The 24,753-nt window shown below is 36.7% G+C and overlaps 1 protein-coding gene across 3 annotated transcripts in view; it reads left to right on the top strand.

Moving 5' to 3' along the window:
• Ppp2r3c (protein phosphatase 2 regulatory subunit B''gamma) overlaps positions 1-24,753 on the top strand; it is a 44,609-nt gene that overhangs the window by 17,059 nt on the left and 2,797 nt on the right. For all 3 annotated transcript variants that reach the window (XR_007107245.1, XM_047541485.1, XM_047541484.1), the window contains exons 7-11: positions 14,850-14,982; positions 16,448-16,503; positions 16,582-16,657; positions 17,817-17,953; positions 20,139-20,276. Coding sequence is in view for 2 of the 3 variants with exons in the window: in XM_047541485.1 (XP_047397441.1) it covers positions 14,850-14,982; positions 16,448-16,503; positions 16,582-16,657; positions 17,817-17,953; positions 20,139-20,276 (540 nt within the window). In the remaining variant the exon portion in view is untranslated. The remainder of the gene's footprint in view (positions 1-14,849; positions 14,983-16,447; positions 16,504-16,581; positions 16,658-17,816; positions 17,954-20,138; positions 20,277-24,753) is intronic.

The raw sequence follows: 24,753 nt of genomic DNA, 5'->3' as shown, positions 1-24,753 counted from the left end.
TAGGATGTATGGAATTGTATCAGTTTTTTTCTTTGCTAAGGCTTACATTGTAACCTAAATATGGTCTATTTTGGGAAAGATTCCCTGAACTGATGAGAAGGTAAATTCAGCTGTTTTGGGGTGAAATATTCTGTAGATGTCTGTTAGGTCCATTGAATTTATAGTATTATTTAGGTTGGGTATATCTTTCTTGCTTTTATACTTCGATAACCTGTCTGTGATGATAAGGGTGTTGAAGTCACCCAGTATTATTGCATTGGGGTCTATCTGGGTTTTAATGTCAAGGAGGGTTTTTTTAATTTAATTGGATGTGCTGAAATTTGGGGTATATATATTTACTATTATTGTATCTTCTTGCCTTTTCTTAACTGTAATGGCCTTCTTTGTCTCTTTTGAGTAATTTTCACTTGAAATCAACTTTGTCAGATAAAAGAATAGCTACTCTGGTTTGTTTGTGGACTCCATTTGTGTGAAATGTTTTTTCCATTCTTTTACTTTCAGCCTGTGAAATGAGTCTCTTGCAGACAGACAGCATATAGTTAGATCTTGTTTTTTGATCCATTCTGTTAATCTATGTCTTTTAATTGGGAATTTGAGACCACTTATATTCAGAGTGATTATGCATATGTGTTTGTCATTTATTGCTATTTGGTTTGTTTTGTTATATTTAATTCTGTTTTGATTTTTTATTATCTTTTTTATTAAAATATTTTTTTATTTTTACAGACACATTTTGATTCATTGTACACAAATGGGGTACAACTTTTCATTTCTATGGTTGTATACAATGTGTATTTACGCCATTCATGTAATCATACATATATATAGGGTAATACTGTCTGTTTCATTCTACTGTTTTTCCATCCCCACCCCCTCCTACCCCTTTTTCCTCATTGCCATCCAAAATTCCTTCATTTTTTTCTTCCCCCTGCCAACGTCCATTGTTATATATTCTCATGAACTTATAAGAGAAAACATTCGACCTTTGGTTTTTTTGGGCTTGGCCTATTTCACTTAGCATGATATTTTCCAACTTCATCTATTTACCAGCAAATGCCATAATTTTATTCTTCTTTATGGCTGAGTAATATTCCATTGTGTATATATACCACAGTTTCTTTATCCATTCATCAAATGAAGGGCATCTAGGTTGGTTCCACAACCTGGTTATTGTGAATTGAGCTGCTGCACATAGATGTGGCTATATCTCTGTAGTATGCTGATTTTAAGTCCATTGGGTATAGGCCAAGGAGTGGGATAGCTGGGTCAAATGGTGGGTCCACTCCAAGCTTTTAAGGACTCTCCATACTGCTTTCCAGAATGGTTGTACCAATTTGCAACCCCACCAGCAAGGTATGAGTATGCCTTTTCCCCCACATCCACGCCAACATTTATTATTGCTTGTGTTCTTGATAATCACCATTCTTACTGGAGTTAGATGAAATCTTAGGGTGGTTTCAATTTGAATTTCTCTAATTACTAGGGATGAGGAACACTTTTTCATATATTTGTTGATCACCTATATATCTTCTTTGAAGTATCTGCCCATTTCCTTAGTGTTGGGGGCTGTGCCATGTGGGCTGCACCGGGATGGCGCCTGGCGGCCAGCCGGAGGTTGCTTTGATCACATGGGCAGTGAGGAGGTTAATTAATATAAGCACACCCAGGTGATTTATCATTGGCTGTATTCAATTAAGTCCATGCACACAATGCATGCACAGGTGTTCCCGAGTGCTCCTGCCTGCTCGTTTTGACCTTTGCCGTGATAGGGCAGCTGGCTCCTCGCCTGATCTCAACTGGCGTGGCCCCGCCCTCCACCTCCTGGAGGGAATATAAGCAGGCAGTAGGTGGAAGGCAAGGAGCAGCAGTAAGAAGCAGCAGCTAGCAGAGAAGAGAAGCAGCTGTAAGCAGAAGTGGCAGTAAGGAGAAGCAGCTAGCAGAGAAGCAGCAGATAGCAGAGAGAAGAAGCAGCTAGCAGTAAGAAGCAGTAGGCAGCGGTAGAAGGCAGATCGTAGAGCGGAGAACTGAGAACACACCTCTAGGTTGCACCCTTTAGTTCACAGGATGCAGGACGCACCACTAAGAAGAAACAGCAGAACTCTAAGAAGAAATAGATCTTTGATAAGTGTAGCAAGCCTCTCTTTCTCTAAAAACTTTCTGATAAGCAAAGTCTCTCTTCCTCTAAGCAAAGTCTATCTTTCTCTCAAAGTCTCTCTTCCTCTATAAATTAGTGAATATAGGAAAAGTAGTTTATTTTCAGTCCACCTCTGATAAATACCCATGCAATTGTTGCCGCGGGTGGCGACACCTTAGCCCATTTATTGACTGGGTTCTTTGTATTTTGGGTGTAAAGTTTTTTAAGTTCTTTATAAACTTTGGAGATTAGTGCTCTGTCTGAAGTGCATGTGGAAAAGATTTTCTCCCACTCCGTAGGCTCTCTCTTCACATTATTGTTTCCTTTGCTCAGAAAAAAGCTTTTTAGTTTGAATCCATCCCATTTATTGATTCTTGCTTTTCTTTCTTGCTCTATGGGGGTCTTGTTAAGGAAGTCTGGTCCTAAGCCGATGTGATGGAGATTTGGGCCTACTTTTTCTTCTATTTGGTGAAGGGTCTTGGATTTAATTCCTAGATCCTTGATTCATTTTGAGTTGAGTTTTGTACAAGGTGAGAGATAGGGGTTTAATTTCATTTTACTGCATATGGATTTCTAGTCTTGCCAGCACCATTTGTTGAAGAGGCTATCTTTTCTCCATTGTATGTTTTTGGCACCCTTGTCTAGTATGAGGTTACTGTGCTTATGTGGGTATGTCTCTGTGTCTTCTATCCTGTAACATTGGTCTACCTGTCTATTTTGGTGCCAATACCACGCTGTTTTTGTTACTATTGCTTTATAGTAGAGTTTAAGGTCTGGTATTGTGATACCTCCTGCATCACTCTTCCTGCCTAGGATTGCTTTGGCTATTCTGGGTCTTTTGTTCTTCCAGATGAATTTCATGATTGCTTTTTCTGTTCCTATGACAAATGTCATAGGGATTTTAATTGGAATTTTGTGATTCCAAGATGGCAGACTAGAGGGAGGCTGTGTTCCTTGTTGCTCCGTAACTCTGGTTTCAAGCAGAGGATATCTGTTTCTTGGTAAGACAGTTTTTGCTGCTTATCAATCCCCTGCTGTTTACCCCATTTGTCTGCTGTGATCACCTGCAGTCTGCCAGCATATCGACGCATTTTTTGAGTGCAGATTGCTCATTGTCAGGCACCTATCATCCGCCATTCGCCTGCCTCTTGCCTGTCCATCGCCTGCCTTACACCTATCCATCACCCAACTCACAAGGTTCACCTCCCGATCGTCTGACAACAGCAAACTGATCGCTGACCACCAGTGGAGCACCAGCTGTCTGCTGTTACCTGGAAGTTCACTGTTACAGTACCTGCAGGTTTGATTACATGTGGCTGCCGCCATTTTGAGACAACAGCCAGGCCCCGTAGGACCCCTGGCTGGACTGACTGAGCCCCATCTCCAGGATCTCTCAGCCCGACCAATCACTCCCTGCCTCTGGGGCCCTCACATCGACTGACCGCTCCCTGCCACCAGGACCCCCAGACCAACTGACTGCACCCTGTCACTGGGTCCCCAGACTGACTGATTGCACCTGGCCTCCAGGATCCTGCAACCACACCAAACACACCCGACCTCCTGGACCTCCTGCTGACCACAGCCACACCCTGAGCTGCAGCTCCCCATTTGCCAACACATTTTGAAGCCAGAGAGGCCATCTTGGATAATCCTGGAAGCCGTAGCTCCGATCTTTAGGTGGGGCAAAACCCATCCTGAGACGCCTGCTAGAGGCTTGAAGCTCATTGTCAGGCACCTCTCATGCATCAGGCTACTGAACTCTGGGAGGTTTCATTACTATATGACTGTTATACTGTAGATTTTCTTTTTTCTCCTTATTAAAAAAATTTGTTTTTATTTCTTTACTTTTCTTGCTCTCTTAATTGGAATTGTGTTAAATCTGTATAGTAACTTTGGAAGTATGACCATTTTGATAATATTAATTCTGCCTATCCAAGAACATGGGAGATCTTTCCATCTTCTAAGGTCTTCTTCAGTTTCTTTCTTTAATGTTTTGTAGTGTTCATTGTAGAGATCTTTCACCTCTTTGGTTAGATTGATCCCCAAGTATTTTATTTTTTTTGATGCTATTGCAAATGGAGTTGTTTTCCTCATTTCCCTTTCAGATTTTTCATCGCTTGCGTATAAAAATGCTTTAGATTTATGCGTGTTGATTTTATAACCTGCTATTTTGCTGAATTCATTTATGAGGTCTAGAAGTTTTCTGGAGGAGTTTTTTGGATCCTCTAAATAGAGAATGATGTTATCAGCAAATAGTGACAGCTTAAGTTCCTCTTTTCCTATTCGTATGCCTTTAATTTCTTTAATCTGTCTAATTGCTCTGGCTAGTATTTCCAGGACGATGTTGAATAGAAGTGATGAAAGAGGGCATCCCTGTCTTGTTCCAGTTTTTAAAGGGAATGCTTTCACTTTTTCTCCATTAAGAATGATGTTGGAGGGCTGGGGAGATAGCTTAGTCGGTAGAGTGCTTGCCTTGCAATGCATGAGGTCCTGGGTTCGATCCCTAGTACCAAAAAAAAAAAAAAAAAGAATGATGTTGGCCATGGTCTTAGCATAAATAACCTTTACAATGTTCAGGTATGTTCCTACTATCCCTATTTTTTCTAGTGTGTTGAGCATGAAGTGTTGTTGAATTTTGTCCAATGATTTTTTTGCATCATTTGAAATAACCATGTGATTCTTATCCTTAAGTCTATTGACATGACGGATTACGTTTATTGATTTATGGATATTAAAACATCCTTGCATTCCAGGGATGAACCCTACTTGATCGTGGTACACAATTTTCTTAATATGTTTTTGGATACAGTTTGCCAGTATTTTGTTAAGGATCTTTGCATCTACATACATCAAGGATATTGGTCTAAAATTTTCTTTCCTGAAGTGTCTTTGCCTGGTTTGGGTATGAGGGTGATATTAGCTTCATAGAATGAGTTTGGTAAGGTTCCCTCCTTTTCTATTTCCTGGAATACTTTGAGAAGTATTAGAATGAGTTCTTCTTTGAAGGTCTTGTAGAACTCGACTGAGAATCCATCTGGTCCTGGGCTTTTCTTGGATGGTAGACTTTTGATGGTTTTTCTGTTTCATTGCTTGATATTGATCTGTTTAAATTGTGTGTGCCCTCCTGGTTCAGTTTTGACGTAGCATATGTCTGTCAAAATTTGTTGATGTTTTCAGTATTTTCTATTTTGTTGGAATATAGATTTTCAAAGTAGCTTCTCATTATGTTGTGTATATCAGTGGTGTCTGTCGTGATATTTCCTTTTTCATCACGACTTTTAGTAATTTGAGTTTTCTCTCTCTGTTAGTGTAATAAGGGTTTTTCTATTTTGTTTACTTTTTCAAAGAACCAACTTTTTGTTTTGACAATTTTTTGAATTGTTTCTTTTGTTTCAATTTCATTGATTTCAGCTCTGATAAAATTATTTCCTGTCTTCTACTACATTTGCTGTTATTCTGTTCTTCTTTTTCTAGGACTTTGAGCTATAATGTTAGGTCATTTAGTTGTTGACTTTTTATTCTTTTCTTGTATGCACTCCATGCAATGAATTTTCCTCTTAGTACTGCTTTCATAGTGTTCCAGACATTTTGATTGTTGCACCATCCTTCTCATTTACCTCTAAGAACTTTTTTATCTCCTCCCTGATGTTTTCTGTTATCCATATTTCATTCAATAGCATATTATTTAGTCTCCAGGTGTTTGAGTAATTTCTGTTTTTTATTTTGTCATTGATTTCTAATTTCATTCCATTATGATCTGATAGAACACAAGGCAGTATCTCTATTTTTTTGCATTTACTAAGGGCTGCTTTGTGGCATAACATATGGTCTATTTTCGAGAAGGTTCCTTGTGCTGCTGCGAAGGAAGTGAATTTGCTCATTGATGGATGGAATATTCAGTATATGTCTGTTAAGTCTAGGTTATTGATTGTGTTATTGAGTGTTAAAGTCACCCAGAATTATTGTGTTGTGGTCTATTTGAGTCCTGGAATTGAGAAGGATTTGTTTGATGTACATGGATGCACCGTTGTTTCGGGCATAAATATTTATGATCGTTATGTCTTCCTGTTTTATGGTTCCCTTAAGCAGTATGAAATTTTCTTCTCTATCCCTTCTGATTAACTTTGGCTTGAAGTTCACTTTATCTGAAATAAGTATGGAAACCCCCACTTTTTTACTGAGTCCATGTGCATGGTAAGTTTTTTCCCATCCTTTCACCTTTAGTCTGTGGATGTCTTTTTCTATGAGATGATTCTCTTGAAGGCAGAATATTGTTGGGTCTTTCTTTTTCATCCATTCTGCCATTCTGTGTCTTTTGATTGGTGAGTTTAGGCCATTAATGTTCAGGGTTATTACTAAGATATGATTTGTATTCCCAATCATTTGGCTTATTTTTGGTTTTTTATTTGGCTTGGATTCTCCTTTGAATGGATTTTTCAATAAGGTGGTTCCTCCCTTTGCTGACCTACGTTGTTGGTCATTTCCTCCTCCTTCAACATTTTGTTGAGAATATTCTGTAGTGCAGGCTTTCTATTTGTAAATTCTTTTAACTTTTGTTTATCATGGAAAGATTTTATTTCATCTTCAAATCTGAAGGTTAGTTTTGCTGGGTATAGGATTCTTGGTTGGCAACCATGTTCTTTCAGAGCTTGAAATATGTTGTTTCAGGCCTTTCCAGCTTTTAGAATCTGAGCTGAGAAATCTGCTGATATCCGTATTGGTTTCCCCCTATATGTAATCTGATGCTTTTCTCTTGCAGCCTTCAAAATCCTATCTTTATTTTGTATGTTAGGCATTTTCATTATAATGTGCCTTGGTGTGGATCTGTTGTGATTTTGTGCATTTGGTGTTCTGTAAGCCTCTTGTATTTGAGTTTCCATTTCATTCTTCAGGCCTGGGAAATTTTCTGATATTATTTCATTGAATAGGTTGTTCATTCCTTTGGTTTGTAACTCTATGCCTTTCTCAATCTGGATAATTCTTAAATTTGGTCTTTTTGTGATGTCCCATAGTTCTTGGAGATTCTATTCATGATTTCTTACCATCTTCTCTGTTTGGGCAACTTTATTTTCAAGATTAAATATTTTGTCTTCATTGTCTGAGGTTCTGTCTTCCAAGTAGTCTAATCTGTTGGTGATGCTTTCCATTGAGTTTTTCATTTGGTTTATTGTTTCCTTCATTTCAAGGATTTCTGTTTGGTCTTTTTTGAGAATCTCTATCTCTTTGTTGAAATAATCTTTTGCTTCCTGCAGTTGCTCTTTCAACTGCTTATTGGTATGATCATTCATTGCCTGCATTTGCTCTTCTACCTCATCCTTTGCTTCACAAATCATCTGAATTATGTATAATCTGAAGTTCTTTTCTGACATTTCTTCTACCATACTGTCACTGGATTCTATTAATAAAAATCTAGATTTGTTTGGATCATTTTCTTCCCTTGTTTTTTCATGTTGTTCATATATCTTCCCCTCTAGCAGTGTAGATCTTGGGTATTACAGTTTCCCCCCTATCAACTTATAGTGATCCTATAGGTTTCCAAAATCTTTTCTTTAAGGGGGAGATCAGTATTAGCTATGCCCAGCAAAGACAGTATGCAATCCTAGACAAAATAGCTCCTATGAGGACATTAACAATATTGTCATAATAAACAGAATTAGTTCAATTATTATCTTTGGTATAACAAACAGATTTGCAATAAGGTCTGAAGTTTCTAATGGAGTACAAAGAGGATGTGGAGGGGTGTATAATGTAGCTGTTAATGGGATAAGAAAAGAATATATAGAAGTTCTAGATAATAGAAAGAGTGAGTGTAATCAAAAGAAATTGGATGTTAGCATGCAAAAAAGGGAGAAAGAGACTCTGAGGGAACAGGTAAACAAAAGGAAAAGAGAGCAAGAAAAGTAAAGAAATAAAAACTTAAAATTTTTCAATAAGGTGAAGAAAGAAAATCTACACTATAACAGTCATATAGTATTCAATCCTCCCAGTCTTCAATAGCCTGAGGTATGAGAGGTACCTGACAGTGAGCTTCAAGTCTCCAGCAGGAGTCTCAGGATGGGATTTGCCCCACCTAGAGATCAGAGCTATGGCTTCCAGGATTATCCAAGATGGCCACTCTGGCTTCGAAATGTGTTGGCAAATGGGGAGCTGCAGCTCAGGGGTATGGGTGTGGTCGACTGGAGGTCCTGGAGGTGGGGTGCGGTTGGTCAGGTAGGGGTCCTGGAGGTGATGTGTCCTGGAGGTCGGTCTGGTTGAGGGATCCTGGAGACAGGGTGCAATAAGTCTGTCTGGGGGTCCTGGTGGCGGGGAGCAGTCAGTCAGTCTGAGGGCCCCGGATGCACTGAGTGATCAGTCAGGTTGAGGGATCCTAGAGATGGGGCTCAGTCAGTCCGGCCAGGGGTCCTATGGGGCCTGGCTGTTGTCTGAAAATGGCAGCAGCCACATGTAACCAAACCTGCAGGTACTGTGACAGTGAACTGCCAGGCAACAGCAGGCAGCTGGCGCTCCACTGGCAGTCTATGGTCATTTTGCTGACTGCTGTCGGATGATCAGGAGGTGAACCTCAGGCGGTGGGTGATGGATAGGTGAAAGGCAGGCGATGGACAAGCAAGAGGTAGGCAAATGGCAGATGATAGGGGCCTGACAGTGAGCAATCTACACTCAAAAAAGGCGTCAATATGCTGGCTGACTGCAGGTGATCACAGCAGACAAATGGGATAAACAGCAGGGGATCGATAAGCAGCAAAAACTGCCTCACCATGAAACAGGTATCCTCTCCTGTCTTGATTCTTCTTTAGATGATTAATGTTATTAATCTTCATCTATTTGGGAGCTTAGAGATTTATTTTTGGGTTCCTCTGTGTGCAGTTTATCTTTTATAATGATTTTTTGTGCTGACTTGATTGTTATGAATTCTTTTAGTTGATCCTTGTCATGGAAAGTTTTTATTCTCCAATGGAAAACGGAAGAGAGCTTTCTTGGGTTTAGCAATATTGGTTGGCAATTGTTTCCTTTCAGAGTTAGAAATATCTCATTCTTGGCCCTCCATAATTATAAAGTTGAAAAGTCAGAAGTGAGCCTTTTTTGTTTGCTTCTAAATGTGACCTTATGTTTCTCTCTTAAAGCTTTTAGTATTCTTTCCTTATTTTCTGCAGTAGGCATTTTGATTATGATGTATCTTGGAGAATTTCTCTTCTGATCAGTCCTGCATGCCTATATGTGAATGTCTTTTTTCTGATATAGGGAAAGTTTTGTTATTATCTCTTTGAAAATGTTCTTAATGCTGTTAGCTTGTATCTATATGTTGTCATTCCAGTGATGCTCAGGTTTGGTCTTTAGATGTTGTCCCAGAATTCCTGTATATTCTGGTTATATTCTGTTATTTTTTCCCATCATTGTATTCTATGTACTCAAATTTGTGTGTCCTGCCTTCTAGGCCTGAGGTTCTGTTTTCATATGCAGAAAGTTGTTCTACTTTCTACGCAGTCTAATCTGTTGATGATGCTTTCAGGTGATTTTTTTTTTTTTTTTTTTTTACTGTACTGGGGATCGAACTCAGGACCTTGTGCTTGCAAGGAAAGCACTCTACCAACTGAGCTATCTCCCCAGCCCTCAAGTGAATTTTTAATTTGAATTATTGTCTTTCATTTCCAGGATTTCTGATTCTTTCCTTTCACTATTTCTATTTCTTTATTGAAATCATCTTTTATCTTCTGTATTTGCTCTCCTAATTCATTTCTTAGATCTTCTTTTAGTTCATTGGACATTTTATTTTTTTAATTTTTAAAAAATTATTTTTAATTTTTTCTTTTTGTCCATGGGCCTTTATTTATATATTTATTTATATGTGGTGCTGAGAATCAAACCCAGGGCCTCACGTGTACCAGCCAAGTACTCTACCACTGAGCCACATTCTCAGCCCCTGGATATTTTATTAATCAGTGTTATCATCACCTCTGGAATTCCATCCTCTTTTATATCTGTGGGATCCTTTGTTGGGGGATTGTGAATTTTGGAGGGAAATTTGTGTGCCTGTTTTCAGAGGTCCTGGACTTGTATATCAGTTGAGATGGGTTCTCCTTCCTCGTTTACATGTGTGTCCTTACATGTATAGTTCTTTTTTATTCTAGAATTTCTGTCTGTTTTTGATATATGAGTAGACATTGAGTGGAACCTAACGATCCCCTCTTGTTGTTCTTCCTTGGGGCCTCGTTTTTGGTTTGGGGTTTTTCTTTCCTCCAATTCCATGAGTTGAAGTCATGTTTAGGGTCAAATGGGGCTAGAGCATATGTGAGATGAGATTCACTGTTGTTTGACTAAGTTGTGACTGTTTCTCAGCAGCAGGATATCTACTCTGATCTGAAGTATCTCAATCACTTCCAGCCCCTACAGAGGAACCAGGGAGCCAGGAGTAGCACTTATGTCAACCACAGATATATAGTTTTGAGATAAATATCTGGTGTCTACTTTGACATCTAATTGCTACTTATGTAGGAAAGGTGGGGGTCAGCATTTAACATTAGTACCATCAATACAAAACTGTGGGCCAAATCAGGTATTCAACATAATCTGTCTACTGTGTTGTCCCTCATATTAATAATCACAACGTGAATGGAGTATGAATTACATAACTATATAATTCTGTTATTAGTGGGATTACAGTTTAAGACAAAATAGGGTGGGAAGGTGAAATTAAGTTTGAAATATGTTAAAAAGTGATCAGAAGAGGCAGGTGATAAGTAGCAGATGTTGGCTATAAAGAAGGAATAAAAGATTTACAGAAAGTAAGAAAGAGAGGACATGGCAACAGGAAAATTTACTGTTAGGCAAGAGAGTGATGAAGGGGACATAAGATAGACAAGAACCGAGGTGTGGACAAACCAGCAACTCGCTAAGATCAAAATAACGTGAGCCAGCATATAATTGAACCCCATCTAAGACAAATCAGGCTAAATAATAAATAGATGCAGAAGGAAGCAATTTTTATGAAAGTAAAATTATATAAATATACGTGTATTTTTTGAAAACTATCTGCACAATGAGTGCATACACATCCACACACACCCCCACATACATGCATACAAAATCATACATAATGCAAAAATAGTAATACAATGAAATGTTTGAAAATTTTTTAAAAAGTTAAAAATTTTTCTGAAGTTTAAAAATAGTTAAAATTTAAAAAAAAAGGAATAAATTAAAAATGGAGGGGCTGGGATTATGTCTCAGAGGTAGAGCATTTGCCTAGTGTGTTTGAGGCACAGGATTCTTCAATCCTCAGCACCACATAAAAATAAATAAGTAAAATAAAAGTGTCCATCTACAGCTAAAAAATTTTTTTAAAGAATAAATAAAATGGGAGTATGAAGAAGAAATGAGGAAATAAAAAAGAAGTAGCACAATTTGTGTGCAAATTGTGTTTCTGTGAGAGGGGTGTTGGAGAGTTCTGAATTGGGAATTTCAGTAATTCAGTTTAGTCTAGATCGAACTTTGGAACTCTGTGAATGGCTGTTTGAGAATTGCTCTATACCCACTTTCGGTGGGGAGATACCAGTCTCTGCAGGATGTGTGGATCTCTAGGGTCCCTGGTAACGTCTACTTTTAGGACATAAGAGCAAAACTACACGTTTTACCTTCACAACTATGAATATGAAATACCAGGTTTCTGCCCTGGAGTGCAGATTCTCCCCGGTGACCTATAACATAAGCAGCAAGGGAGATTTCTCCCTTGGGATTCATGGCCTGAGTGGTTCAGGCAAAAATTTTTTTGTGCTTGTTCCAGTCTTTTGATTCAGGTGCCATATGGGAATTTTTTTTGGTTAACTGCAGATATTCCCAATCTCTTGTCTTTTGGTGGCAGGAGCTTGGGGCAAGTGGCTTTTGCAGGTAGTGGGGGACCATTTCTCCAGTAGCACCAATGATGGGAAGTACCACAGCAGTGGCAGTTTTCTGTGCCCAAAATGCTTCCCCTCCTATGGGAGTTATTTTTGGATTTGCTTTCACTGATTCACTTCTACCAGACTCTGTGTGTTAAAATCAGGTTTCCTCTCAAATCCATGGGTTACCCCAAGTCAGTTCTTTTCTTATTTTTTAATTTCTTTATCTGCTGGCCACACCATCCCCTTTATCTGTCTACAGTGCACCTCCCCCTTGCTACTACTGCTGGCATCCATGCTGGCACCCAAGCTGGCACTTCTCTAACAAACATATTATTTATGTTTGAGTTTTTTTTTTTGTTGTGTACCAGGAATTGAATTCAGGGGCACTTCACCACTCAGCCACATCCCCAGGGTCTCACTGAGTTGCTCAGTAAGTTGTTGAGGCTGACTTTGAACTTGCAATCCACCTGCCTCAGCCTTCTGAGCTGCTGGGATTACAGGCATGTACCACTGCACCCAGCTACTGACTTCTGTGTCTCTATAGTTTTTGTTTGTTGTTAGGTTTGGTTTGGTTTTTTGTTTTTTACAGTTCAGTATTAAGTTTCAGTGAGTTCCTTTAGTTACCCACCTCACTGAGAAACCATCTTTCCACTTTGTAAGTCTGGTGTTGAGGACCTGCTGGGAAGTACATTTGTCCTCTAATCCAACATCATCTCCCACCCACAGATGCTGCTTAATCATAAGAAAAAGCCTTAACTTCACATAAGAGAAATGTCTGATAAATCTACAGTAAGATACCATTTTTTACCTATCAGATAGAGAGAAAAAATATTTGATAATGCTTTTAATTAAATCCTCTTGGTAAGAGCTTCTGACCCAAAAGAAATCCCTAACACTTTCATTAATAACCAATTAATTCCAAACAAGTTAATGAAAGTGTTCCTTAAGTATTCTTTCAGCCATTTGAAAAAATTCAAAGACATTGAAAGAAAATATTTTTCTTCATTCTTATATAACTGTTACTACTAGGATGTGTGTGCCCATTGGACACTGTATAACTACTCAAACTTGGGAATGAGATTGGACACAGTAATCCTCACTTTTTATTCTACACTGAATTTTGTGTGGTACTTGCTTTATCACAGAAATCATCTAAAACCTAGCTTTGCGTTGATTTGTTATAAGTGAAATATATTGCAATGTGAACCCCCTTTAGCTAGTCCTAGCTCGTAGCAACATCTGTCAAGCAGTATCTGACAGATGTCATTGTTTCCCTCAAAATTTTAAAATGTCCTACTGTAACCCTGTGAGTTCACTGTAGTGCTTCTAAGCACGTGGGCACATAAGTTAGGAACTATAGAAATAGCTTTTATGTCACTGGCAGGAGTGTCAAATGCATGTGATCTTTATGGATAAGGTGGAAGGTTGCCATTGTCTGTCAAAATTATAAATGTGCATATGCTTTGACTCAGCAGTTCCAGTTACAGAAATTATATCCTCTATTCTCCCATAACATCTATGAATGAAAAATTAGTTTAGCCCTTTATTGTACTGTTCTTAATGTAGTCAGATTAGAAAGATGAGAAAGAATCTAAATGTCCATCAATAGAAGCCCAGTTAAATAAATTAGATGGTACATCCATAAAATGGAATAATATATAATTATTTAAAGTAGTAGCTCTGTGAGAACCAGTGTGAATGACTATATACTGTTAAATGACAAAAGCAGTTTTCACAGTATATAGCTATGTCCTATGTAAAAAGAGAGGTAGAAATATACATAGATATGTGTAGACTTGTATTTGCATCATCATCTTTGGAAAGCCACATCAGAAGTTGATCATTTAAGCTGGATGAGATAGTGCACACCTGTTGTCCCAGTTATTCTGGAGGCTGAGGCAGAAAGACTCTTGAGCCCAGGAGTTCAAGGCTACCCTAAGCAACATAATAAAATGCCATTTAAAAAAGAGAGATGATGATAATATAGGTTACCTGTGGAGAGAGAGACTGGGTGATAGAAGACTGTTTTTCAGATGTTGATAGACATTTATTTTATTCATTTATTTATATGTGGTGCTGAGAATCAAACCCAGTGCCTCATACATCCTAGACAAGCATTCTACCACTAAGCCACAACCCCAGCCCCGAGAGAAGACTTTTTAATGAATATGTTCTGTTCCTTTCAAATTTGGAACTATGTCAAATGTTTTACTTACTTAAAATAATATTTTAAAAGTGTTAAAGATAAATTAGTAGAAACAATTTAATGTAAGTGTGTCACTGCTGACATAATTGTTATTTTATCATGAATATAGTATTAATGCTGCCTTTTTTTTTTTTTTTTTTCCAGTACTTATAGTACTGGATTAAACCCAGGGCTACACTACCACTGAGCTACATCCTCAGCACTCTTTTTAATTTTTAAAAATTTTTGGTAGGATCCCAGTAAGTTATCCAGGCTGGTCTTGAATTTGTGACTTTCTTGGCTTAGCCTCCTGAGTAACTGAGTGTACAAGCATGCACCACAATATCTGACCCTAAGGCTGAATAATGTTTTAGGACATAAATTATATTCCAGTAGCTAATGAAGAATCAAGATGGATATTTAGCCAGGCGTGGTGTAATCCCAGCTACTTAGTAAGCCAAGGCAGGAGGATCGAAAGTTCAAGGCCAGCCTGGGTAATTTTGTGAGATCATCACAAAATAAAAAATAATAAGGGACAAGGATGTAGCTTGGTGGTAGTGTCCTGGATTTTTAGTCCCTAGTACCGCGCACGCGCGCACACACACACACAAGACATTTAACATTTTAAAGTTTTATTTTATTTTGTTTTTAGGATTTAGAAAACTACATATTGGAACTTATCCCTACTTTGCCACAATTAGATGGACTGGAAAAATCCTTTTACTCCTTTTATGTTTGTACAGCAGTTAGGAAATTTTTCTTCTTTTTGGACCCTCTAAGAACAGGTAAAAGAAAATCTTACCTAACTAACTTGGATGTTATGAGAATATTATTACATCTCAATCTCAGGAACTAGAGAAGTCTTGAAAAATGTCATTTATTTATTTTCCTAACATGTCATTACAATTAATAATCTAGTGAATATCAAAGGAGTACAGAATTTTATTTTAAAGTAGCAGTGTTTTTTTTATTTATGTAAAGATCTTTTATGATTTATTTGCACTGACTATACCAAACTGTGTGACAGTGGGAATGTCACCTAACCTCTTTCAGTTTGTCCCTAAAATGAAAAAGTACGAAATAAGTAATCAGTTATTATGCTTCCTTCCATTTCTAAGAAACCAATTACTCTAATAAAATTTGCTGTCCTTGATATGTGATATACTAGAGAGTTGTTCTTTTTTTGATACTGGAGAGCCATTTGGCCAAGATTTTTCTCAAGATAACTATCCTATGTAAGAATTAGATTAGTAAGTTTGACCTCAGTAACAGTAGGTTTTATCAACTGTTCTAACCTGCCCAGACTTAAATATGTGTAATTAAGGAAGAGGAAGGGACAGAGAAGGCCCAAAGTCTTTGATTCTCCTCCTTTTCTTGAAAATCCAGCAGCAAATCGATTGCAGCACATAGTAACTAATTATCTTTTTTTTAAACTCCTCCAGCTATAGGTACATATGCATCTTTTTCTTTTGAAAGCTTATGAAATATTAGCTGTTTTGAATGTTTATTATAAACAAGACACTATGCTAAGAATTTTACTTGGGTTCTTTCATTTCTTATAACCCCAAAATGGAGGTACTAGTATTATACACATTTTATACATGAGACAGGTGAGACTTAGAGTGCATATGTAGAAGTAGCCATCTTCCCCTGTCAACTCTTAACCATACTTCTGTTTTGCCTCCTATTCCAGAATCTATCAAAGAAAAATAGAAATTGTCTCCTTTTCTAATTTTTTTATACTAAGTATTATATCTTTGCTCACAGAATTTTTATTTTTTATTTTTGGTACCAGAGATTGACCCCAGGGGTGCTTTACCATTGAACCACATTCCCAGCCCTTTTCATTTTTTTATTTTGAGAGAGGGTCTTGCTCAGTTACCTAAGGGCCTCGCTAAATTACTAAAATTGGCTTTGAACTTACGATCCTCCTGCTTCAGCCTCCCAAGTCACTGGGATTATAGGCAAGCCCAACTTGTTCACAAAATTTTTGACTCAATTCTTTTGGGACTCTGATAGATAATTTTAGAATTTATGGCTTGGACATATATTTGGGAGTATAATAGTAAATATATACATACAGCTTTTATTAAATGTTCCCTTTTCATAGTAATATGTAATAAGGACTTTGAAGCTAGAAGTTTTAAATTATCAATTGTGTAATTGCTCATGTAAAATAATAACATTAAAAAATTAAGTTGCTCTTGTTCTTAAAATGAAATTAAGTAATTGTGTTTATGTTTTTTAAAGGAAAAATTAAAATTCAAGATATTTTAGCATGCAGCTTCCTGGATGACTTACTGGAGGTAAATATGTTTTTTAACTACTTAATTATATCATTTGATAGTTAACTCTTTTCTGATTATCTCTCTTTGTTCCTTTAGCTAAGGGATGAGGAACTATCCAAAGAGAGTCAAGAAACAAATTGGTTTTCTGCTCCTTCTGCCCTAAGAGTTTATGGTATGTTTTCTATAATATTGCTAAAATTTGAGTTATCCATTCCTCTATTAATTAACACTCAGAAACAGTTTTATATATGGGCTATTTTACCTTAAAAACAAAGTATTCTTTTGGGGGGGTGGGTACTGGGGATTAAACCCAGGAGTGCTTAACCACTGAGCCACATCTACAGCCCTTTTTATGTTTTATTGAGACAGGGTCTCCTTAAGTTGCTTATGGCCTTGCTGAGGCTGACCTTGAACTTGGCTGCTTGCCTGAACTTGCTCCTCCTGTCTCAATTTACCGAGTCACTGGGATAATAGGCGTGCACCACCATGCCTGGCTTAAAATCATTCTGGGGTTGGGAATGTAGCTCAGTGGTAAAACATCTGCTTAGTATGTGCAAAGGCTCTGGATTTGGTCCCTAGAACTTCTAAATAATAGTATTCTAGATTACTAAAATTTACTTGGGTAATTATTAGCATTTTAAATTTTTAGAATTTTTTTTAATTACTAAACTTTTCAATAGAGCAGGTGTAATTTGATTCTTATTGACTAAGGAACACAATTTATGAATATCAACTGTTGTCTTACTTTGTGATAAAATGCTATTCTCAGGATCCACAGAGGGAGGTGTTCTAGAAATTGGTTTGGTCTTTTATCGAGTTTCATGTTGGCCACATTTAACCTCTTGAGTGATCTTCTGACACCTTTTGGGATCCATGATCTCTTCTTCCAAGTTGATAGCATTTCAGCGTTTTTTGTTACCCCTTCCCTCTATCTAATTTAGACCCTAGATATGTTTTATTATTTTCTTTTTGGTGGTGCTGGGGATTGAACCCAGGGCCTTATGCTTGCTATGCAAGCACTCTACCAACTGAGCTATATCCCCAGCCCCCTAGATATGTTTTAAATGTTGCAAACTGAAGACAAAGATATAAGTAAAATAGTCAAGGCCATGGTCTTCATGATTTTTTTTTTTTGACCAGTTCTAATTGGTTGTTCTAATCAAGATTTTAAGGATAGTTGATGTTACTACACATAAGCCACTACCCTTCCTATAACTTAGTTGAAAACCAAAATATTAATTGATTTAAAAAAACCTTTTTATTAATGTCTATTCTATTGCCTTTAATTAAAAATTTTTGATCACAAGCATCTTTTTATTTTTCTTCCCTAGGTCAGTATTTAAATCTTGATAAGGATCACAATGGTATGCTCAGTAAAGAAGAACTCTCTCGCTATGGAACGGCAACCATGACCAACGTCTTCTTAGATCGTGTTTTCCAGGAATGTCTCACTTATGATGGAGAAATGGTAATTGCTCAAATCTACTGATAAGCTTTAAAATTTTTGGCTCCTGCAGTTTCCATAAGCCCTTTTCTTTGGATGTAATTCAGATTAATATCACAGTTTAACAGTTTAAAAGTATAAACCAATCAAATTACTTGATATTCAGAACCTTTGGTTAAGGTCCCTTCATTTAAAAACACACTTCCCTTATGGGCTCAGGACAGAAAATTGTAATACTTTGTTTCAGTGTCATGTTCCTAATGAAGTATGAGCAAGTAAAAAGAAATCTGAGATATTAATCCTATTAACTATTTTCATGTAGATAGTTCAGTCATTAAATTACCAGATCTAATAGTACCACATATTCCACGATTTAAATCTGATATTAATCTGTTTATATTAGTAGCCAATGATAAGATACAATTGCCATTTTCTTTCTCAAAATACTTGGGAATCTGAGAGTATAATTTTAGAAAGAAATTACTGCTTATGTAGTTGGGGGTATGCAATTTTATTAAATATTCTCTTTGTGGTCTTCAGATATTTGAAGAGGAGAATTCTAAATAAACCTTTTAAAATCAAAATTGCTCCTATTAAAAACATGTGGAGTGACTGACCCAGATTCAAGGGATGATGCATGCTTTCTTCCATTTTGTCTAGGCCTCCTTTAGTTATTAATACCATTGTTAGCCAACAAGAAAAAAACAAGAGAAGAGGCTCCAAAACTCTGACTTCCATAGCTGTTTATAGTAGACAGTGAGGAGCTTGTAGTATACTAGTAATTTCTGGTGAAAAATGATGAAGTTGTATCTCTTTTTAAATCTTTATAGCCTAAGTTATGAAGAAAATAATTTGTGGTGGTGCGGGGTTACTGGGGATTGAACTCAGGGTCACTCAGCCACTGAACCACATCCACAGCCCTATTGTCTTTTATTTAGAGACAGGGTCTCACTGAGTTGCCTAGCACCTCCCTTTTGCTGAGGCTGGCTTTGAACTCAGATCCTGTCTGGGCCTCTCAAGCTGCTGGGATTACAGGCCTGTGCCACTGCACCCAGCAAGAAAATAATTCTTAATCCTAGTCTATAAAATCTTTTCTAAGAATATAAATTTTTTTTTCTAATCTGATAATCTCCCAAAACCATATAAAACAAGTAATCTGAGTGTTCCTTTTCCAAGAGGAACACTTTCCATTCATGTCTTTCTGGCTTTCATTTGTTTTTTTTGTTGTTGGTGGGTTTTTTTGTTTTTTGTTTTTTGTTTTTTTTAATGAGAACAGAATTTTCCTACTGCAAATCATCTAATGTAAAAATTTTAGATACTGTCATCCCTCTTATCTGCAGATTGGTTCCAGGACCTCCAGGAAATACCAAAATCTGCAAATGCTCTTAAGTTCCTTCTATAATAATGGTATTATATTTGCATATAACTTACATACTTCTTTCCATGTATTTAAAATGTCTTGATTATTTATAATATCTAATACAATGTAAATGCTATTGTAAAAGTTATACCATATTATTTAAGGAATAATAAGGAAGCTGACCACAGTGGTGCACATTTGTAATCCCAGCAGCTTCAGAGGCTGAGACTGGAGGATCAGGAGTTCAAAGCCAGCCTCAGCAAAAAGAAGGCACTAAGCAACTCAGAGAGACCACCTCTAAATGAAATATAAAATAGGGCTGGGTATGTGGCTCAGTGACCGACTGCCCCTGAATTCAATCCCAGGTACCAAAAAACGATAAGGGAAAAGACCTATCAATGTTCAGTACAGATTGATTTTTTTTTATTACCCCATGTTTTCAGTCTGCAGTTGGTTCAAGTTACAGATATGGAATCCAGAAATAGAACTGTATTTCAAAATAGCAATATAAATGTATTATTCTGTTCATTCCAGATCAAGTTTTTTCAAAATAATCACACTGAAATGAAGATATAAATTTAATAGTGATGCTTAATAGTTTAGTCACTATTTCAAAAGTATAATAAAAATTTAACACAGCTAATCTCATGAGAATATGAGCTGTGTTCCCAAAACTATCACGTGCAGGTACTATTTAGAGTTCCTAGAAACTAATGTGCAAATTGTTTTATCATTTCATATTAACTTTAAAAAAGTAAATTTGCCACCCTGGATTGCAAAATAACTTTATCATTTACTTGAAAAGGTAATTTCAAGTCAGGCCTCTAATGAATATTTTCTTTTCTATAGGACTATAAGACCTACTTGGATTTTGTTCTTGCATTAGAAAACAGGAAGGAACCTGCAGCTTTGCAATATATTTTCAAACTGCTTGATATTGAGAATAAGGGATATCTCAATGTCTTTTCCCTTAATTATTTCTTTAGGGTAAGTCACATTTCGGTAGAGACATTGTTCCTTAAGATGATATACCATATGACTTAACTACTTAGTGACAGTTTTACCCAACTTGTAGTTTTTAAGTTTAACAAAGGATTTAGAAACAAATTGTAGAAGGAAATCAAGACTGGTTTTAGGATTTTTTTTCTTCTATTTAAAAAAAATATTAATAACAAAAGTCAATTTGATTAGATGTAAATACTAAAAAATGTGGAAATAAATGTTAGGGGCTGTACTAGCCTTTAGAGATGAGAAATTCAGTGCTTTGGTTAATCAAAAACTTGTTTGTAAAATCCTAAGCTTTAATTAGACAGTTGAGAAAAGGTAACTTTCCAGGAAAGCTTTACAGATTTTAGTTGTTGTAGATTCTTTTATGCTATGTTGTAAAAATAATTTCAAACTGTCTAGAATTTTGTTCTGCACATCTGTGCAAAACAGATTTGCTGAAGCATTCATTTTGTGCCTTAGTTGGTCTCAGATTATAGAGTAATAGTGAACTCTGAAGTGGAATTGAATTGTACCTGATAGCTTTCACCTACAACACATTTAAGAGTAAAAATGTCTGCCCTTGTAAGATATATAATTCCTTAATATGAATAGTAACTTTTCCACTTGATGGAATTGTTTTGTAGTGTCTGCACCATCGCTGTATTTTCATAGTGTGATTTTTAAAAATATTTTTAGTTGTAGATGGACACAATACCTTTATTTTATTCATTTATTTTTATGTGGTGCTGAGGATCAAACCCAGTGCCTCACATGTGCTAGGCAAGTGCTCTACCACTAAGCTACAACCCCAGCCCAACCATATGATTTTTATGTAGTCAAGACCCACAGTAGATAGAAATTTGTTTTGAAAACAGTGACATCTTCAAACCTTTGTCATAAATCATTGCCCCCAGAGAAGTTTCATCCATTTAAGAAAGTTTTGGCGGGGATGCAGGTTGGTTCAACATCCGTAAATCATAAAACATAATCCATCATGTCAGTAAACTTAAGGATAAGAATCATATGGTTATTTCAATTGACGCAGAAAAAGCGTTCAACAAAATACAACACCCCCTTCATACTCAAAACACTAGAAAAAATAGGGATAGTAGGAACATACCTGAACATTGTAAAGGCTATTTACGCTAAGACCATGGCCAACATCATTCTTAATGGAGAAAAAGTGAAAGCATTCCCTTTAAAAACTGGAACAAGACAGGGATGCCCTCTTTCATCACTTCTATTTAACATCGTCCTGGAAATACTAGCCAGAGCAATTAGACAGACCAAAGAAGTTAAAGGCATACGAAGAGGAAAAGAACTCAAGCTGTCATCATTTGCTGATGACATCATTCTCTATTTAGAGGATCCAAAAAACTCCTCCAGAAAACTTCTAGACCTCATAAATGAATTCAGCAAAATAGCAGGTTATAAAATCAACACGCATAAATCTAAAGCATTTTTATACGCAAGCGATGAAAAATCTGAAAGGGAAATGAGGAAAACAACTCCATTTGCAATAGCATCAAAAAAAAATAAAATACTTGGGGATCAATCTAACCAAAGAGGTGAAAGATCTCTACAATGAAAACTACAAAACATTAAAGAAAGAAACTGAAGAAGACCTTAGAAGATGGAAAGATCTCCCATGTTCTTGGATAGGCAGAATTAATGTTATCAAAATGGCCATACTTCCAAAGTTGCTGTACTGATTTAACACAATTCCAATTAAAATCCCTATGACATTTGTCATAGAAACAGAAAAAGCAATCATGAAATTCATCTGGAAGAACAAAAGACCCAGAATAGCCAAAGCAATCCTAGGCAGGAAGAGTGATGCAGGAGGTATCACAATACCAGACCTTAAACTCTACTATAAAGCAATAGTAACAAAAACAGCGTGGTATTGGCACCAAAATAGACAGGTAGACCAATGTTACAGGATAGAAGACACAGAGACATACCCACATAAGCACAGTAACCTCATACTAGACAAGGGTGCCAAAAACATACAATGGAGAAAAGATAGCCTCTTCAACAAATGGTGCTGGCAAGACTAGAAATCCATATGCAGTAAAATGAAATTAAACCCCTATCTCTCACCTTGTACAAAACTCAACTCAAAATGAATCAAGGATCTAGGAATTAAATCCAAGACCCTTCACCAAATAGAAGAAAAAGTAGGCCCAAATCTCCATCACATCGGCTTAGGACCAGACTTCCTTAACAAGACCCCCATAGAGCAAGAAAGAAAAGCAAGAATCAATAAATGGGATGGATTCAAACTAAAAAGCTTTTTTCTGAGCAAAGGAAACAATAATGTGAAGAGAGAGCCTACGGAGTGGGAGAAAATCTTTTCCACATGCACTTCAGACAGAGCACTAATCTCCAAAGTTTATAAAGAACTTAAAAAATTTTACACCCAAAATACAAAGAACCCAGTCAATAAATAGGCTAAGGAAATGGGCACACACTTCACAGAAGAAGATATACAGGTGATCAACAAATATATGAAAAAGTGCTCATCATCCCTAGTAATTAGAAAAATGCAAATTAAAACCACCCTAAGATTCCATGTCACCCCAATTAGAATGGCGATTATCAAGAACACAAGCGATAATAAATGTTGGCGTGGATGTGGGGAAAAAGGTACATTTATACATTGCTGGTGGGGTTGCAAATTAGTGCAGCCACTCTGGAAAGCAGTGTGGAGATTCCTTAGAAAACTTGGAATGGAACCACCATTTGACCCAGCTCACACTCCTTGGCCTATACCCAAAGGACTTAAAATCAGCATACTACAGTGATGCAGCCACATCAGTGTTCATAGTTGCTCAATTCACAATAGCCAGATTGTGGAACCAACCTAGATGCCCTTCAGTTAATGAATGGATAATGAAACTGTGGTATATATACACAATGGAATATTACTCAGCTATAAAGAAGAATAACTTTATGGTATTTGCAGGCAAATGAATGAAGTTGGAAAATATACTAAGTGAAATATGCCAAGCCACAAAACCAAAGGCCAAATGTTCTCTCTGATAAGTGGATGATGATATATAACGAGGTGGGGTGGTTGGGGGGAAGAGAAGAATGAAGGAATTTTGGATGGTGTAGAGGAAAATGGGGTGGGAGGGGGTGGGAGTGGTGGGGGACGGAAAGGTAGTAGAATGAAACAGGATTACCCTATGTATATGTATGATTATATGAATGGTATGAATATACATTATGTACAACCATAGAAATGTAAAGTTGTACTCCATTTGTTACAGTGAATCAAAATGCAGTCTGTAAAAATAAAAAAAAATTAGGGGCTGGGGAGATAGCTTAGTTGGTAGAGTGCTTGCCTCACAAGCACAAGGCCCTGGGTTCGATCCCCAGCACCACAAAAAAAATAAATAAAAATTTTAAAAAAATTAGCTTCCACTTGCAAAAAGAAAGAAAGAAAAAAGAAAGTTCTGGTACTCTTTAAATATCTTTATCTGGCCTCTGAATTCATCCTTATGAGATTCATAATATATATTTCATAAATTTCATGTTAAATTCCATAGAAAATTTTCCATTATAATTTTAGGCAGTAATGACTAAATATAGGATAAATTTCAATCTCAGAATTAGAATACATTTTTAAAAAATTGAAGGCAAAGCTGAAGTTTTAGCTCAGTGGTAGAGCTCTTGCCTAGCATGTGTAAGTCCTGTATTCTGTCCCCAGCAAATTTTTAAACAATTTTAATTGAATGTGATATGGGCTTAAATCGATGACTAATCAGAAATTCAAAACACTACCACATCAAAGGATGACTCCACTTCAGACAAATCTCTTAATTGAAATTTCAGTCTTAGAATAACAGGGATAAGGAGATAATTTAGTAATAGAGGACCTGCTTAGCATGTATTAAGTCCTGGGTTTGAGCTTCAGAAAAATGCCTTTTAGGAATTAAACATTCAAACACTTTTCATAAATATCTTTTTTTTTCTCTTAGAATGTTAAATTTTGCTATTTTATGCACAAATCTATTTTATCAAAGTTTATTTGAGCTTGTTTCTTTGGGTTAAGGTTAAAAAGTTTCTAGGGCTAAGCCCTGAATTTCTGAGGATTTTGTAGAGCTGTTATCTAGCAGCATCCCAGTGATAAAGCTGAGCCTGGATGGTGATCATGCCATGCAAGTCTACTACTGTATTACTGAGTGTGCTCAGAAATTCTTACCTCCTTCAGACATGCTGGGTATACTCTGATATCTGGCACCACATCCATATTAGGTGTTTGAAATGTATGTAGTTGACTAACAATTTTTTAAGCTTCACATTCCCAGTTAATGACTCTCACCTAAAGTATTTTTTAGTTCAACTGAAAGACAACAGTCATTCTTGGTCTTGTTTATAAAAGGGAAGATTTTAAGGGAGGCCTCCTTCCATTTTTTTTCTATGTAGAAGGTAAACTATAGGGTAGGGAGGGAGTTGGTGGATAGGGATT

Source organism: Sciurus carolinensis, chromosome 2 (genome assembly GCF_902686445.1).
Source record: "Sciurus carolinensis chromosome 2, mSciCar1.2, whole genome shotgun sequence".
In the NCBI taxonomy this organism is placed as follows: Eukaryota; Metazoa; Chordata; class Mammalia; order Rodentia; family Sciuridae; genus Sciurus; species Sciurus carolinensis.
The sequence above is the reverse complement of the archived record's forward strand: the minus strand, read 5'-3'. Positions and strand labels throughout refer to the sequence as shown.